We start from the raw sequence: 19,237 nt of genomic DNA, 5'->3' as shown, positions 1-19,237 counted from the left end.
GGAGTGGGAGCTGCTGGAACGGGCTGAGCAGATGAATTCAGGATGTTCATATGGGATGTGAGGTCAAGGGCAACGCAAAGGTAGGGGGTCTGGCAGGCTGTGAAAATGTGTAAGAATGACCTTCAGAATGAGGCTGACTTGGTCACTTGGTCACGGCCTGTGGGTCGTGACTGGTTGAGAACCGCTAGCAGGGTCACCTGCTAGAACCGCTGCTGTAGAGCCTAAGACCATCGGAAAACACAGATATTTACATTACGATTCATAACAGTAGCAAAATTACAGTTATGAAGTGGCAACGAAAATAATTTTGTGGTTGGGGGTCACCACAACATGAGGAACTGTATTAAAGGGCCGCGGCATTAGAAAGGTTGAGAACCACTGCTCTAGAGAGACAGCGGAGAAGGAGGTGCAGGGCAGAACCTTGGTGAAGGCCCGTTTCCAGGAAACCAGGGAAGGAGCATGTGGCAGAGACAGAAGGAACGTTGTCAGAGCCAAGGCAGGAGACCACGCCTAAGGCCCAAAGGCAGCACACAGGCGCTCACTGAATATGCGTGACTGATAAATGAATAAAGGAAGGAGCAAGTGAAAGGCCCGCATGCTTTTATATATGCTGCTCCCTCTGCTCAGCATGTCTCTCACCCCAGTTAGACGTTTCCCCTGGTCCTCCAAATCTGGGTGAGGTACCATAACACCTGTGTGCCCATAACACCTGTGCTTGACTGTATATATCTACCCCAGGGGGATCTCTTCCCATCTACTTGTCAGTCCCTCTAGATTGTGAGCAGCTTGCGTGCCAGGACTGTATCTTTTTTTTTATTCTATATCTTTCTTTCCAGTTATATGTTGGTGCTCAATACAGGAATGTTGGATAGATGGATGAATGGATGGATGGATGGATGGATGGATGGATGGATGGATGGACGGACGGACGGACGGATGGATGGATAAACAGGTAGGTGAATAGATGGGGGTGGATAAACAGGTAGGTGGATAGAACAATGTGAAACTCTTACCTTGGGACCAAGTCCTTCAAATGGTTACACAGAGATTGAATATACCAGCTCCCTTCTGTCTTGTGACGAAAAGATACGCAGCCGGGGACAGTGGCCAGGCCAAGAAGGAAATCTGCTTCAACAGGAATACTGTCCTGAAGGGGAGGCTCTATTACCTCAGGATTTATAGCATCTGTTTCAATAAATACAGAAGATTGTATCTCTTTTCCTTGACAGGCCTGGATGAAAAAGAGTTTGGGTTTGGTAGCCAGACCAGGGCAATGCTGGGCTGTGAAGTGAGACATGATCTCCCGAATGGGAATGAGGGCCCCATCTGAAGAGTAGACAGCTCCAAATTGCCCGTGGGTCAGAACACAGAACACAAAGCAGTCTCCGTCGTCATGGTCCGGGTGACTCTTATATTTTTGCAGAACTTCCTCCAGGCATTGTTTAGTTACATCAACCCGCATATCTACTTTGAATCCAAGCCACTGAAACACATGCTTCAGGTACTCTGTTAAAAAAAAAAAATAAAGGTGGGTGGGGATGAATGGTAAAATAAAACGGAGCGAAATGAAATAAAAGGGGTCAAACAATGCTAATAGTTATACAAATTGCACAGCAAATATCCTGAAACTTTGGCTTATGCTTTACTTTCATAACAATAAAATTTTATAGTCATCCCGCCTTTTTATAGCACCCACAGTGCTATCACAATGGCCCTGTGAGTGAGCAGAGGCCAGAGTCCATCCTACTTCACGGGTGAGGGAGCTGGGGCTCTGTGACTCTCCCAGGGTCACAAACCGCAGTTAGTGGTGGAGCCAGAGCTCAGACACAGGTTTTCTCATACTGACCCAGCATGCTCGCCCCCACGTCACGGAATCATATGTGGTCAGGGGCCCTTTTCTCCCTGTAAGCAGGTTGCTGGCACCCCAAGTGCTATGGTCTAAAAGTTTGTGCCTCCCCAACATTCACATGTTGAAGTCCTAACCCTCAAGGTGTGGGTATTAGAAGGTGGGGCCTCTGAGAGGTGCTTAGGCCATGAGGGTTGAGCCCATAAAGAAACCCCAACTGAGGTTACAGCGGGAAGATGGCCGTGTAGGAAGCAGACTCTCAGCAGACACTGAAACCCCATAGCCTTGATCTTAGACGGTCCAGCCTTCAGAACCATGAGAAACACAGGTTGGTTGTTTATAAGTCACCCAGTCTCGGTTGTTTGAACGGCAGCCTGGATGGACTAAAACACCAGGGGTATATAGGAGGCTTTGAAACATTTATAATATCATCCTTACATGAAATGGAAGAATAATAATTACAGAAAGAAAATATGAAAATGAAAAATGATTTTAAGATCCCCAGCCTGTAATATACTATTACAGCCTTTCTTACCAGCGTCTTTATCAGTCCCTTGTCTTTTTGACAGTGAGGTAAAGTTCTGATTGTTGATAATAACACAGTAGCCTCTATGTTTACGATCCATCCTGTACACAGTTTCATCCTTGAAAGAAGAAGAGATGGAGATGGATTAGAGAATCTTCACTTTAAGAGTTTAAAGTTTCTAACCAACCACTCCATTTATCGGTACCAAAGGCAGAGAATTCTCAAGAGCCTGGGCCTGGTCTGGAATTAATCAATGGCCAGGCCCTGACTAAAATCCAGACTTCACCTGGTTTAATTGCAAAATGTCAGTTCTCAGTGCTAAATAACAGAGTATGTTTTTTAACTTTGGAAAACCCAGGGTTTATGCAAAAGCATCTTCCTTTTTGGATGAGCAAAGTGAAGAAAGCGTAGGTAAGGGCCTAACAAGACAACAAAAATATCAAACGGTAATTTTTTCCAGATGGTAGGATTCAGAGTGATCTGTTTCCTCCAAAACCAGAGAAATCTCTTTGGTAGCGATCACAGTGGGAATTTTAAAATGTATGCAATTATTTCAGAAGGCTATCACAAACAGCCTATGATTACAAGTTATCTGAGCTGGCTTCAGCGGGGCCTCTGTGTGGCTAAAATGGTCTCCTGAAAACATGGTACATCTTGAATCCAAACGGAATAGAAGTGGCATCAGTCGATAAAAAAGGAATTCCCTTTCTGGAAATAATAGAAAAAGTATGCGTGACTGAAAGGGCCATAGCGTCCCCTTCATAGCCAAGAGTCAGCGCACTTCTGAAGGTTAGAAAGAAAGGGAGGCAGGACAGAGATGATCACAGAAAGAGAAAGAAGAACCAAGACAGACACAAAGACGTCCGAGCCCTCAAAGCCCCGAAGGGTGAGACCCCAGTTGGAGACGCCCCGAAGAAACTGTCCAGACCTCTGTGCTGGTTTCAGAAGTTAGACTGTAACCACATGGTCCCAACATTGCCATAGAGACCAGGGTTACTCGGTCACCGAGAAAGAGAAATACTTATATTCTTCAAATATATCCCCTCACTTAGATATCCTTACACAAGGTGGGTTGAGAGTCAATACCACAGGAATCAGATCAAAGGTTTCCGGTAGAAAGCTTGTTTGGGTCGAGTCACCATGTATCTGTCACTGGCTAGAGAGAGACTGAGCAGATACGAAGGAGAAGAAGTGGGGAGACGGGAAGAGATTAACCAAAGAACTCATATGTACATATGCACAACCAATGGACAAGGACAATAGTGTGCTGAAGGCCTGCAGTGGGGCAGGGGCTGGGAGGAAGGGGGGAAAGGGTGAGAAATAGGGGACATCTGTAATATGGTCAACAATAAAATAAAAATCAATTAAAAAAAATTTTTAAAAAGGCCCAGAGACTTAATCTGGGAAAGACAAAAATCAGTCCGTAGCCCTGGGATTACTTCGTCATGCTTTTGGCATTGGCTGAGGATTGCAGTGCTTTGAGGGGTTTCTGCAAACTCCTGGTCCCTCTGAATAAGGGCCCATCCTAAAGAGGAAGCCAAGGATGAGTCATAGGACAATAACAGGAAAACGTCCCTTGAAACTCTTCTTCGCCCACCAGCCAGACTTCAGTAGAATCTGGCGCGCTCCGGCCTAGCCTCTGAGTCAGCGATTAACTACGGTTACGGTTAAGGGTCTGTCCTGGGTGCTCGCCTGCGGCTGAGCGAGCCTAGTATCCGCCAGACCAGAAAACGCACTGAAGGGACCCAGGCTGCTGTCACACAAAGAGGTGCACCTGCACAGTCCTCCACCCAGGCGTCCTCAGACTACGGCCCGCGGGCCACACGCCGGTGTTTTTGCCGTTTTGTTTTTTTACTTCAAAATAAGATATGTGCAGTGTGCATAGGAATTTGTTCATAGTTGTTTTTTTAAAGTATAGTCCGGCCCTCCAACGGTCTGAGGGACAGTGACCTGGCCCCCTGTTTAAACAGTTTGAGGACCCCTGCTCCACACCTTGGAGAAGGTAAGGTCCCAGGGAAGCCATGTTTCCACTGGCTTCAGAATTGCAAAACTGGAAGAAACTGGTTTATTTTTCAAAGAAGTGAAGCTGTTGCCTGAGCTCCTGCCGCTACACAGCGAAGCCAGGTGTTCGGAGGGCAAGCTCTGGGGTCAGACTGCCGGGTCCAAACTCCAGCTCCACTCCTTTCTAGACGATGAGTCTAGAAAGACCTCTTGAGTCTCGGTTTCCTCATCCTTCAGTGATAATGTGATGGAAGAATTAAATGAGATTAGCCCTAGAAAGCTCTTAGAACAGTGCCTGGCACATGACAAGTACTCAGTAATGGTTAATTCGCACCAACATCCTATCACGTAACCTCCCAGTTAAGATTCCTAGGGAAGTGGAGCGTGTGGAACCAATAACCTGTTTGTTCACAAGCAGGTTCTCTCAGTGGCAGAGTCGGAAAGATTGCCCTGAGGTTATGGTTTCTGGGCAAGGATTCAAGGAAACAAACACACCGTTGCCAAGCCCCTCCCTCTGGCCTCTCTCCCTCGGCGGGCAGCACCGTATCAGACATCCTCAGACTCAACCTTCTGCTCTGTCACGGCTGGCCTGGCGCCTCAGGGCCACCAGGGGCTCCCGCCCTCCTCACAGAGGGTGTCCTAATTCTGAAGGGTTGCTTACATTCCCCGGAACCTGTTATGTCAGGCTTTCAAAGTGGGAACCACCTCTTCATCCTCCCATAGAAAAGCCTGGTATAATCCATGCATTCATGGGCTTGCTCTGAATTGAGATAAGAAATGAATTCTCGCCCTAACCGGTTTGGCTCAGTGGATAGAGCGTAGGCCTGCGGACTCAGGGGTCCCAGGTTCGATTCCGGTCAAGGGCATGTACCTTGATTTAGGGCACATCCCCAGTGGAGGGTGTGCAGGAGGCAGCTGATTGATGTTTCTCTCTCATCGATGTTTCTAACTTCTCTCCCTCTCCCTTCCTCTCTGTAAAAAATCTATAAAATATATATATATTTTAAAAAGAAATGAATTCTCCATTAATTTGTAAACCTTCTCCCAAGTCACAATGAATAACTAGGTATATGTAAAATATATCTCTTTCTGCCATACTAATCTAAGTTATAAAAAGTGCATTAGGTACATCTACCATTACTCCTTATGGACTCATCTTGACAAGTCCCCTCATGTTGAGGAAAGAGGAAGTGCAGGAAATTCACAGAGTTAGGGGGAGAGTTGAAAATCTAGACTTGATGGGTTTGCAGACACATTGAGGTGGTGTGCCCTGAGAAGGTACGGAAACTCCCTGCCACTCCCAACTCTCATCGCTTGCCCTATGGATCTCTTCCACGTGGATGTTCTTGAGTTGTGTCCCTTACAATGAACCTGAAACGTAAATGTTAAAACAAAGTGACTTGATGCAGAAAAGGACAGATGCCTAATCTCCAGCCATAGCAAAGGCCACTGGCAGGTGACAAGAAGAGAATCAACTCCCTTCTTCCAAAGGGGAAGGTTCACAAAGACACAGTGGCGAGAATTCTCAGAGCAAGGGAGTCTGAGTAAGTCAGTGTGTGGGCCCTTTATGCACAATGCCTGGGACTCCCAGAGCCCTTCGTCTCACTCAGCAACTAGTTTTCACAGCTGGGAGTTATGGGACTTGTCTTACCAGCACTGAAACCCTGGGCTGGGAGCCCTGGTGTTGGGCTGGGACCCCTGTATTTTCAGAGGGGACCTTCACAGTTGAGATATTCCTCCCGATTTTTAAGTGCCACACGTGGGAGTGGGACCAGGCTGTTCCATGTCTCCACCCTTCCTACCAGTGTCAACGTGGCTCCTTCTATATATCCTTAGTTACAGGACTTCAGTTCAGCTACCTTTCAGGCATTCTGAATGATGGTTGTTCTGTAACTTAGTTGTAATTTTGATGTGGTTGTGGGAGGTTCTGAATACCATGTTTGCCTACACCATCATCTTGACTGGAACTCTATGGAAAAAATTTTGTAAATAAAAAATAAAACTTCCACAAACAACCCAATTTAAAAACAACCCATTTATCCAAAGAAGATATACAAACGGCCAACAAGCACACAAAAGAATGCCCAACATCACTAATCATGAGCGAAGCAATGAAAATCAAAACCACAATGAGATACCACCTCACACCCATTTAAATGGCTACTATCAAAAACCAGGAAAATAAGTGTTGGCAAAGATGTGGGGAACCTGGAACCTTTGTGTATTATGGGTAGAAAGGATGCCGCTGCTGTGGAAAACAGTATGGTGGTTCCTCAAAAGATGAGATACAGAATTACCCTAAGATCCAGCAATTCCACTTCTGGGTTAATACCCAAAAGAACTGAAAGCAGGATCTAGAAGAGATATTTGTACTACGGTCATATCAGCATAATTCACAGTAGCCAAAAGGTGGAAGCAACCCAAGTAGCCATCAGTGGATGAACAGATAAATGAAATGTGGGATATACACACAATGGAAGATTATTCAACCTTTAAAAGGAAGAAAATTCTGGAGAAACCAAGATGGCGGCAAAGGTAAACAACTAAACTGCCGCCTCGCACAACAATTTTAAAACTACAACTAAAAGACAAATCATCTATCACCCAGAACCACGGGAAAGCTGGCTGAGTGGAAGTTTTACAACTAGAAGAAAAGAGAAAGGAGCACAAACACTGAAAAGCTGAGGTACGGAGGCACGCGAATCGGGCTGGTGGCGGGCAACTGGGTGCGCGGCTTTTTTTCAACCCGAAGGGGGACAAGCTCCCAATCACTCTGAAATCCAGTTTCTGGGGACACGTGGGGGACCCAGATGCCTACGGGGAGAAGTTGGACTGTCGGCCATCGGGTCGGAAAGTGAGGGTGACTTTTTTGCAAAGGTGTGCCCAGCCATCATTGTTTACTGCGCTGGAGCACAGGACACGGGGACTTGGAAACGCGGAAAGGCAGAGAAGGCTGGCTGGCAGCCATCGCTGGTTGCCACGCCCTAGCCTAGTGATGCCCTGAGACCCCGCCCCACACATTCTACAAACCTGCCCAGGCTCAACACAGTGGCTTTTGCATATAAATGGCCTATCCTGTGGCAGCTTAACCAAATAAACTGCAGCTCCAGTCAGACTGCTCCAAAACCGCCGAAGCCCAAGCAAAGAGGAGAAAACTATAGTTCTTGCTGTAGCTCCTGCTGGGTGGCCTCAGACAGTAGCTGACCTGCACCCCATTGGGGATCCAGAAACTAGTGTATCTAGTGGTCTGTGTGAGACGACACCAGATTTCACCTACTCTCATAAGGGACACATTCAAGAGGTAGACTCAGTGAGCACCAAAGCCCTACTGGAACAAGTCCTGCCCCATAAACGTGTCTTCAGCAAAGCAATTCTTCCGTTATAGACACAGCGGGTCCTCACAGCCAATTGGCCTGGAGGTCAATTCCTCCCAGTGACACCAACAACAATCAAGACTTAACTACAACAAGGCTGTACACACAGTCCACAAAGGGGTGCACCAATAGTGTCCACCTCAGGTAACTGGGAGGCTGACCCATTGAACCATATAGGACACCCAGCACACAAAGCTACCCTACCAACTCAGGGAAGCAGCAAAAATTAGGAGTAAAGGAAACAGATCATAAACGAAAGAAATGGAGGAGAACCAATGACTGGACATAGAGTTCAAAACCACAGTTATAAGGTTTTTCAAGAATTTTCATAGAAAAGGCCAATAAATTTAACGAGACCCTCAAGGATATGAAAAAGGACCAACTAGAAATTAAACATACACTGACTGAAATAAAAATATTATACAGAGATCCAACAGCAGACTAGAGGAACGCAAGAGTCAAGTCAAAGATTTGGAATACAAAGAGGCAAAGGATACTCCTCCGGAGAAGCAAGAAGAGAAGAGAATCCAGAAAGTTGAAGATAGTGTAAAAAGCCTCTGGGACAACTTCAAGTGTACCATCATCAGAATTATGGGGGTGCCAGAAGAAGAGAGAGAGCAAGACACTGAAAACCTATTTGAAGAAATAATGACTGAAAACTTCCCCCACCTGGTGAAAGAAATAGACTTACAAGTTCAGGAAGCACACAGAACCCCAAACAAAAGGAATCCAAAGAGGACCACACCAAGACACATCATAATTAAAATGCTAAGGGCAAAAGACAAAGAGAGAATCTTATAAGCAGCAAGAGAAAAACAGTTAGTTACCTACAAGGGAGCACCCATACGATTGTCAGCTGATTTCTCAACAGAAACTATGCAGGCCAGATGGGAGTGGCAAGAAATATTCAAAGTGATGAATAGCAAGAACCTACAACCAAGACTACTCTACCCAGCAAAGTTATCATTCAGAATTGAAGGGCAGATAAAGAGCTTCACAGATAAGAAAAAGCTAAAGGAGTTCATCACCACCAAACCAGGATTATATGAAATGCTGAAAGGTATTCTTTAAAAAGAGGAAGAAGAAGAAAAAAGTAAAGATAAAAATTATGAACAACAAATACATATCTATCAACAAGTGAATCTAAAAGTCAAGTGAATTAAAAATCTGAGGAACAGAATAAACTGGTGAATATAATAGAATCAGGGGCATAGAATGGGAGTGGATTGACAATTCTCAGGGGAAAGGGGTGTCTGTGTGGGGGGTACGGGAAGAGACTGGACAAAAATCATACACCTATGGACGAGGACAGCGGGGGCTGGGGGGATAAGGGCAGAGGGTGGGGTGGGAACCGGGTGGAGGGGAGGTATGGGGGGAAAAAGGAGAAACAATTGTAATAATCTGAACAATAAATATTTATTAAATTAAAAAAGTAAAAATAAAAGGAAGAAAATTCTGACATGGGTGAATGTTGTGGACATTATACATGAAATGAAATAAGCCAGTCACAAAAAGGCAAATATTGTATGACTCCATTTACTAGTATATGAGGTACCTAGAGTAGTCAAGTTCATAGAGACAGAAAGTAGAAGGGTGTTTGCCAAGAGCTGGTAGGAATGGGGAATGAGAAGCTAGTGTTCAGTGGCTACAAAGTTTAAGTTTTACAAAACAAAACGAGTTCTGGAGATAGTTTACACAACCATGTGGATGTACTTAACAATATTGAACTGTACATTTTAAAAATGGTTAAGATGATATGCCTGGCCACTGTGGCCCAGTGGTTGAGCGTTGATCCACAAACTGGGAGATCACAGTTTGATTCCGGTCAGGGCACATGCCCTGTATGCAGGCTTGATTCCTAGAAGCAGCCAATCGGTGATTCTCTCCCATCATTGATGTTTCTGTCTCTCTCTCCCACTCCCTTTCTCTCTGAAATCAATAAAAAGATATTTTTTAAAAAATTGTTAAGATGATAAATTTTATGGTATTTGTATTACAAAAAAACACACAAAAGTTTCCAAGGTCGAGCTAACTTCACTGATGCTGACAGAGTTTGGCAAAGTACTAGTAGAACTGCCCAAGTCTGCTGGAAAGAAACAAAGCCTGGGGAAGAACGTCATCTGTCTACCAATGCTCTCGCTCATGTCATGAGGAACAGATTGCAGATTCTCCCATGTTTTCCCCTCTCCCCACCCTCCTGTTGCTGGGCCCTACAGAAACTCTGTTCTTGTCCTCTGGGGAGGTCTGGTTACATAATTTGTGGGGCCCAGTGCAAAACAACAGTTATACATTATTAAGAATTTCAATTCCCAGTCAGGGCACATACCTAGGTTGTGGGTTAGATCTGAGGTCCAGGCACATACTGGAGACAACCAATCTCTCTCTCTCTCTCTTTCTCTCTCTTCCTCTCTCTCTAAAAATCAATGCAAACATATTCTCAGGTGAGGATTTAAAAAACCAAAGAATTTCACCTGGCTGGTGTGTCTCAGTGGTTGAGCATCAACCCATGAACCAAGAGGTCACGGTTAGATTCCCAGTCAGGGCACATGCCCAGGTTGCAGGCTCAATTTCCAGTAGGGGGCTTGTAGGAAGCAGCGGATAGATGTTTCTCTTTCATCAGTGTTTCTCTCTCTCAGTGTTTCCATCTCTCTATCCTTCTCCCTCTCTCTCTCAAATTTAAAAAAAAAAATTTAAACATATTAAAAAAAAGAATTTCAAGACAGTGAAAAAAGCATTAAAAAAAGCATGGGCTGTATGCGACTGCACATGCTGTATGCCCATGAGGCCAGCCTGATTGAACCCCACAGATCAGAACAAATGGCACAGCAAAGGTCAGTAGTGCACTGGAGTCAGCTCAAGCCAGCTAGTGAGAGCTAGTGTTAGACTTTTTAAATTCTGCAATGCAGTTAATATCTTATTAGTAATTGGAAATCAGCGTCTCTATCTCTCTCTATCTTGGAGGCTGGGGATGGAGAGCAGAGCTGGTGGTTAAACATTTACCAACATACCGATGAACCTGCCGGTAAGGCTTGACGGATTTGATTAATGTCTGAAGCAGAAAGTAGTTCTTTCTTCGTTTGCTCAGCTTCTGCAAAAAATAGAAAATATTTGTTTTTCAACGATGTCTGGCTACGTTGCTTTTCAGAGTTTGCCTCATCAGCTGGTCAATAGATCCATTCAGCAAGGCTTCTGTTTTAATAATCTCTTTGTTGGGGAGACTGGAATTGGAAAATCAATGCTGATTGACACATTATTACTAATTTTGAAGACCATGAATCCTCGCATTTTACCCACGTTAGACCTAAAGTTCAGGCATATGAACTCCAATAAAGTAATGTTCGATTGCAATTGGCCATTGTGAATGCAGTGGGACTTGGTGACCAGATAAACAAAGAAGAGACCTACCAACCAACAGTGACTGCACAGATGCTCATTTTGAGGCCTCACTCCAAGAAGAACTAAAGATTAAGCATCATCTCTTCAACTACCAGACCCATGCGAGCCTCTTCCTCATCTCACCAACGGGCCACTCTCTGAAGACACTTCATTTCTTAACCATGAAAAGCCTTGACGACAAGGTGAGCATGGTACCAGTGATTGCCAAAGCAGATGCAATTTCTGATGCTAAATTACAGGAGTTTAAGATGAAGCTCATGAGTGAAGTGGTCAGCAATGGTGTCAGGTATACCAATTGCCAACAGGTGGTGAAACTATCGCTAAAATCCAGGCTTCCATGAATGACATTTTCCATTTGCTTCTGAAGGAAGTGTGAACATTGAGGAGTAAGAAGGGCTCCTGGCGGCTAACTGGGCTCAAATTCTACAAAAGCAGAGCCTCGCAGCCATTTCTGCACGGGGACCTCTTAAGCAAGCTGTACTTTTCGGAGAAGTTTCTGCATCGCCTGCTGACATTATGTCTCTGCCATCTAGACAAGCTCTTACAAAGGTTTTCTGGAATCCTACTTCAACCAATAGGAAAATTGGGGGACTATATTTTAAAATGTATTATGTACCTGAAGTTCTAACCTCTCAATTTTATAGGACTTTTACATTTTTGACGTGATTATCTAATTTATAACATGATCCTAAGTTTTTGTATCAAGTTTTAGATAACACTAGAGGCCCGATGCACAAAATTCATGCAAGAGTAGACCTTCCTTCCCCCGGCTGCCAGCACCGGCTGCCCTCCGGCACTCAGGACCCGGGCTTCCCTCTGGCTGCTGGCAGGCACCTGGGACCCAGGCTTCCCTCACAGCCCCGGCTTTGACAGGAAAGTTGTGCGGAAGGACGTCCGGAAGGATGTCCTGTCTAATTAGCATATTATGCTTTTATTATTATAGATGATGGTCTTCCAAGCATCAGTATGCCTTTTTGTGGTTCATGTATTATTGTGATGAGACAAAATATGTTTAAAAGTAAAAACATCCAAGTATATAAACCTTTTTTCTAGTGATGAGTGCCTTAGAATTTGGGTGTTATCACAGTATTCTCACTAGGATGTATTACTTGCTGCTTAAAACTCTGTATCGCAGGGTGAAAAATAATAACACTGAATCATCTTATTAAAAATATTTCTTTCCCTGGCCGGTGTGGCTCAGTTGGTTGGAACATACACCAAAGGCAGAAGTTTCGATTCCCGGTCAGGGCACATACCCTGGTTTCAGGTTTGATCCCTTGTCGGGGTGAGTGAGAGATGTTTCTCTCTCACATGGATATTTCTCTCTCTCCCTCCCTTCCTCTCTCTAACATCAATTTATAAAATATTTCTAAGAAAATAAGTATGAACATTTGAATATTAAAGATATGAAATTTTAGGTAATTTCACACCTCAAGGGATATTTTACATTCAGTGCCTTAGTAGTATTCTCAGAACAATGAACTTTTTCTTAACAGTCATAGGTGTATAACTTTTTATTTTTTGTATTTGAATATTCTAAACAAAGCTGACATTTACTCTAGACAGAGTAAAAAAAAATTATTTCTCCATCTCCTTAAGGCAATGATTCACTTTCCTGGTCTAAGGAAATGTCACTACCTAGGAGGCAGCAAATAGAATCATAGATCGGAAAACAAAAATCTGACCAGCAGCAATTCAAGGAAACCAATCAGCAAAATAAATTATTTTACAGAAACCTATAGATTGTTAATGCCATTTGCTTAAACAGATGTACACATATACTCAGGAAAAAAAATGTGAACTTATAAATTATTTTTATTTACCATTATATTTTCAGCCCTGGTATTATTCTATTTTATTAATTATTGTTTTTGTTTTCATTATTTTAATAATTTTGTTCTTAAAATTTGTTATAGACTTTACTAGATACCATTTCCAAACGTATGGTGCTTACTATGTCAGATAATGGCCAACTAGAGATTACAAAAGCATTGCCTCAAGCAACAAAGCTATAATAACAAAAAGAAAAAGAAGGAAAAAGAAAAGGAAAGAAGAGAAAAGAAATGAACAGGAAAGAAAGAAGGAAGGAAGGGGAAAGAAGGGAGAGAGAAAAAAAGAAAATCCTTTTTCTTAGGTCAATGCTTAGTCTTTAATACATTTTTTATTAAACATTGTTAATGTTGACAGTGTTGCAGATGTCCCCCTTTCCCGCCCCTTTGCCCACCTCCACCCCTCCTCTGCCCCCTCCCTTGGCCTTCGCCACACCATTGTCCATGTCCATGCATCTGTGTTCTTCAGCTAATCTCTTCACTCTATTCCATGTATCCATTTTGTTCATCAGTTTATTTTTTTAATGCATTTTATTGATTTTTTTACAGAGAAGAAGGGAGAGGGATAGAGATGTAGAAATATCGATGAGAGAGAAACATCGATCAGCTGCCTCCCGCACACCCCCCACTGGGGATGTGCCCACAACCAAGGTACATGCCCTTGACCGGAATCGAACCTGGGACCCTTCAGTCCGCAGGCCGGCGCTCTATCCACTGCGCCAAACCAGTCAGGGCTTCATCAGTTTATTTTGTTTATTAGATTCCACATATTAGTGAGATCGGATGGTATTTGTCTTTCTCTGACTGGCTTAGGATCATACTCTCCTGGTCCATCCATGCTGTCAAAAAGGGTAAGATTTCCTTCTTTTTTACAGCCTCGTAGTATTCCATTGTGTAAATGTACCACAGCTTTATAAAAGTGGTAATTAAATAAATAAGATATGTACATCAAATGTATTTCTATGGAACCATTAATAAGAATGAGCTATGGGAAAATGTCAGATATATTAGGTGAGAATAAAGTAAATTATGGAATATGATTAGCATGATCTTACTTAAATATATACTAATCTTCACACACACACACAATTGTCTCTATAAAGAAGAAAGGCTACATAAGGAATCTAATGAAAAAAATGAAATGACCAACAAAATAGGACCCAAATCATAGAAGCATGGAACAGAATGACATACCTCAATGTGGGGTGGGGGACGAGAAGAGATAAACCAAAGAACTTATATACTTATAGGCATAGCCCATGGACACGGGCAATAGGGTGGTGAAGACCTAGGGTTGGGAGAGGGGCTTGGAGGAGGGGGTTAAAGAGGGGGAAATAGGAGATATCTGTAATGCCATCAACAATAAAAAATATATTTTAAAATATTAAATTTAATTTAATTTAAAAAAGAAGAAAGGCTAGAGAAACCAAGATGGCGGCATAAGGTAAACACCTAACTGTTGCCTACCACAACAATTTTGAAACTACAACTGGAAAACAGAGTGCACACTGTCCAGAACCACCAGAAAGCTGGCAGAGTGGAAAACCTACAACTAGAGAGAAAAAGAGAGGGGGACGCTGAGCCTCAGGAGCTGTGGAGGTGCGGAGATCTGTGAGCGCGGAAAGGGCGGGCGGCTGAATATGCGGCAGGCTTGCTCGCAGCGCGCAGAGAGGGAGGGCAGCAGACGCTGCGTGGCTAGCTTTCTCGTTTGGGAGAAAAACAAAACCTCCCGACTGCACTGAAAGCCAGCTGCAGTCGGGGAGAAACTGGTCTGTTTGGCAGCGAACGAGGCTCAAAAGCTGCCTTCTCTCAGCGGCGCGCAGCCATTAATTCGGGCACGGAGAAACCTGCCCTCTTAAGGCGGCGCGGACAGAAACCAAGTTTGTCTGCGCCATTCTGAGACTCCGCCCCATCCAAGCTGAGCACAGCCCTCCCAGTGGCTGGATTTCTCGTTCGGGAGAAAAACAAAACCTCCGGTCTGCACTGAAATCCAGACCCAGCTGGGGAGAAACTGGTCTGTTAGGCAGCAGGAGAGGCTCGAAAGCTGCCTTCTCTCAGAGGCGCGCAGCCATTAATTCGGGCATGGAGAAACCGCCCCTCTTAGGGTGGAGCAGACGGGAAACCAAAGCTTGTCTGCGCCACCCTGAGACTCCGCCCCATCCAAGCTGAGCACAGAAGCTCTCCCAGTGGAGACGCTGCTGATCCTCACAGCCAACTGGCTTGGAGATCAATTCCTGCCAGTGATACCAACAATCCCAACCACTCTGAACTCCAGTTTCTGGGGACACGCGGGGGACCCAGACGCCTACGGGACTCTCGGCCATCGGTCGGAGAGTGAGAGTGACTTTTCTGTCAGTGTGGATGACACCAGATTTCAACCACTCTCATAAGGGACACATTCAAGAGGCAGACTCAGTGAGCACCAAAGCCCTACTGTGTCTCCAGCACAGCAATTCTTCCATTATAGACACAGCAGGCCCTCACAACCCATTGGACCGGAGGTCAATTCCTCCCAGTGTACCAACAGCAATCAGGGCTTTTAACTACACCAAGACGTTCCACTCAGCCCACAAAGGGGAGTACCAAGAGCGACCACCTAGGGTGATAAGGGAAGCTGAGCTACCGGCCCCTATAGGTCACCGACCACACAAAGCCACTCCATCAACACAGGGAGGCAGCCAAAATGTGGAGACATCGAAGTATGTCACAAGTAGGAGAGATAGATGAAAGCAAACTAATGGACGACACAGTGTTCAGAACCATATTTATAAGGTTACTCAAGAATCTTCTAAAAACCGCTGAGAAACTTGAAGAGACCTTCAATGACCTTAATGAGAATACCAAAAAAAATGGAAAAGGACCAGTCAGAAATTATGCATACACTGTCTGAAATAAAGAATATACAGAGTAGACCACTGCACCCGAAGAGTCAAACCAAAGATCTGGAATATGAGGAAGAAAAAAACACCCAACCAGAGAGGCGGAAAGAAAGAAGAAACCAAAAGTGTGAGGATAGCATAAGGAGCCTCCGGAATGGCTTTAAGCGTACCAATATCCGAATTTTTGGGGTGCCAGAAGAGAGAGAGCAAGATACTGAAAACCTATTTGAAGAAATAATGACAGAAAACTTCCCCCACCTGGTGAAAGAAATAGACTTACAAGTTCAGGAAGCGCACAGAACCCCAAACAAGAGGAATCCAAAGAGGACCACACCAAGACACATCATAATGAAAATGCCAAGGGCAAAAGACAAAGAGAGAATCTTACAAGCAGCAAGAGAAAAACAGCTAGTTACCTACAAGGGAGCACCCATACGACTGTCAGCTGATTTCTCAACAGAAACTATGCAGGCGAGACGGGAATGACAAGAAATATTCAAAGTGATGAATAGCAAGAACCTACAACCAAGACTACTCTACCCAGCAAAGTTATCATTCAGAATTGAAGGGCAGATAAAGAGCTTCACAGATAAGAAAAAGCTAAAGGAGTTCATCACCACCAAACCAGTATTATATGAAATGCTGAAAGGTATTCTTTAAAAAGAGGAGGAAGAAGAAAAAAGTAAAGATAAAAATTATGAACAACAAATACATATCTATCAACAAGTGAATCTAAAAGTCAAGTGAATTAAAAATCTGAGGAACAGAATAAACTGGTGAATATAATAGAATCAGGGGCATAGAATGGGAGTGGATTGATAATTCTCAGGGGGTAAGTGGTGTCTGTGTGGGGGGGTATGGGAAGAGACTGGACAAAAATCATACACCTATGGATAAGGACAACGGTGGGGGGGGAGGGAACTGGGTGATGGGGAGATATGGGGGGGGAAAGGAGAAACAATTGTAATAATCTGAACAATAAAGACTTATTTAAATTTAAAAAAAAAAAAGAAGAAGAAAGGCTACAAAAATATACTCCAAATAGTGTTTATCTCTGGGGTATGGGCTGTCAGTGGAGAAAGGAGAAGAGAGAGACTTTTACCTTCTATACTCTGTATTGTTGTCATTATTTAATTTTTATTTAATTTTATTGTAATTATTACACATCTTACCTAATAATAGAGAAACATGTAAATTGACCCTACCTTCACTATGCCCACAGCCAATCAGAGTGAGTATGCAAATTAACCCAACAAAGATGGAGGTTAATTTGCATACATACCTGGGTCCCGGGAACCTCCTTGGCACCCAGGTCACTATCAGCCGGCCATCGGATGAAGGGGCCGAGCCTGTGATTGGAGGGGTAGGGTCAGGGCGGGGGTGGGGCGCGCTTTCCAAGCCTAAAGCCTGGGGCTTGGGAAGGGGCCAAGCCTGCGACCAAATGCAGGCCATCTGGAAGTCAGCGCTGGGTTGCCCAGCTGCAGCCTGTCAACCCAGCACTGACTGCCCAGGTGGCTGAGACCCAGAAAGTGAGTCAGGGTCTGATCTGCAGCCTCAGTGGAAGCTGTTGATCAGTGTACTTAGCCTCTCTCTTTCTCTCCCTCTTTCTTTCTGATCTTCACCAGCAGCCAGGCTTTTCTTTCTCTCCCCGCCTCAGAGCGGGCTGCTGTTAAGCCCCGCCTCTTCGATCAGGCCCAGAGATAGGCCTGGAGATGCTGACTGGCATAGGAACCAACCAATGAGAACCAAATGTGGGTGCTGTGGGGAACCAATGGCTGCCTAGGAGGTGGAGCTTCTGATGCTGACTGGCATAGGAACCGACCAATCAGAGCCAAAGGTGGGTGCTATGGGGAGCCAATGGCTGTCTAGGAGGTGGAGCTTTTGACACTGACTGGCATTGAAAACGACCAATGAGAACCAAATCTGGGTGCTGTGGGGAGCCAATGTCTGCCTAGGAGGTGAAGCTTTTGATGCTGACATAGTAACGGACCAATCAAAACCAAATTGGCCAGCAGAGGAGGGCAGTTGGGGGCAACATCAGGCCTGCAGGAGAGGGCAGTTAGGGGTGATCAGGTTGGCAGGCAGAAGCAGTTAGGGGCAATCAGGCAGGCAGGCAGGTGAGCAGTTAGGAGCCAGTGGTCCCAGATTGTGAGAGGGATGTCTGACTGCCGGTTTAGGCCCAATCCCTGGGATTAGGCCTAAAATGGCAGTTGGACATCCCGCAAGGGGTTCCCAATTGGAAAGGGTGCAGGCTGAGTTGAGGGGATCCCCCCTCCGTACATGAATTTCGTGCACCGGGCCTCTAGTATTTTATAATAACTTTTAAAATACTAAGTCACACCAAGGCTCAAGAAAACTGAGGCAGTTATCCTGGTGGTTCTTAAGCAGATACAAATGGCCTTTGTCTCTGGTTTATACTCACAGAGAATCTAAAATCCACACACCTGCTATCTTTTCAGTCCTTTAGTCCTTCATTCCAAATGGCAGAATTAAGCCCAAACTCTTAGGCGGTAGAAAGTCACTATTAAAATGTTAATTGATACCTATAATATAATAATAAATATATATTTGGTCTCTGCTCCCAAAATCGTTAGAATCGCTGATGTGTCTTTTATATGCCTAGGACAGTGGTCGGCAAACTCATTAGTCAACAGAGCCAAATATCAACAGTACAACGATTGAAATGTCTTTTGAGAGCCGAAAACCTACTTCTGCGCATGGGCCACGAAGTTTCGATCGCACTATACGTGCGCACCCGCACGTGGTATTTTGTGGAAGAGCCACACTCAAGGGGCCAAAGAGCCACATGTGGCTCGTGAGCCGCAGTTTGCCTACCATTGTTCTAGGTCAAACTTTCACCAAATATTTTGAAGCCAGAGAGAAAATACTGAGAGTTGTCCAGCTGTAGCAGTTAAGCCAATCTGTTTGATCATTAAGAGAGTGAAGCTATGCAGCCCAATCAAGGATCAGAAGAATCATGGCTTGACCTGTCACAAATTCAGGACATTTCCAATAAATAAAGCCAAAACAAGTGGGAAACCCTCTGCACTGCTCAGTACTCCCATGACAGCTGACTCCCTCTGTGTGTGTGTGTGTGTGTGTGTGTGTGTGTGTGTGTGTGTGTGTGTGTGAATGTCCATGTCTTATTAATGAAATCTGTTTCTTTGACACTCAGGGGTGACATCCTACTATATAAGCACTTTTATGTACTAGGAGATGACTGGTGATAGGGGCTCCTGGATAGCCCCAGGATGGAGCTGGGTGCAGGAGAACCTACCATGGGATTGGAGGAACTTACCCTCAGACCTCTAGGAGGGAGAGAGGGGGAATGAACTGTATGGTCCATGATTTAATCACTCATGACTAACTGAAGGGAGAGCGCTTCC

General features: G+C 44.6%; 1 protein-coding gene across 1 annotated transcript in view; it reads right to left on the bottom strand.

The window, feature by feature from the left end:
* The window catches only part of CASP10 (caspase 10), a 37,794-nt gene that overhangs the window by 7,134 nt on the left and 11,423 nt on the right, over positions 1-19,237 (bottom strand). Inside the window, exons 5-7 of the mRNA XM_079781835.1 lie at positions 10,756-10,835; positions 2,382-2,490; positions 1,014-1,506 (exon numbers count right to left, since the gene is read on the bottom strand). Coding sequence (XP_079637961.1) covers positions 1,014-1,506; positions 2,382-2,490; positions 10,756-10,835 — 682 coding nt within the window. The remainder of the gene's footprint in view (positions 1-1,013; positions 1,507-2,381; positions 2,491-10,755; positions 10,836-19,237) is intronic.

This window comes from Cnephaeus nilssonii (genome assembly GCF_951640355.1).
Source record: "Cnephaeus nilssonii genome assembly, chromosome: 10".
In the NCBI taxonomy this organism is placed as follows: Eukaryota; Metazoa; Chordata; class Mammalia; order Chiroptera; family Vespertilionidae; genus Cnephaeus; species Cnephaeus nilssonii.
Note: the sequence above shows the minus strand (reverse complement) of the source record. Positions and strands in the feature narration are given on the sequence as shown.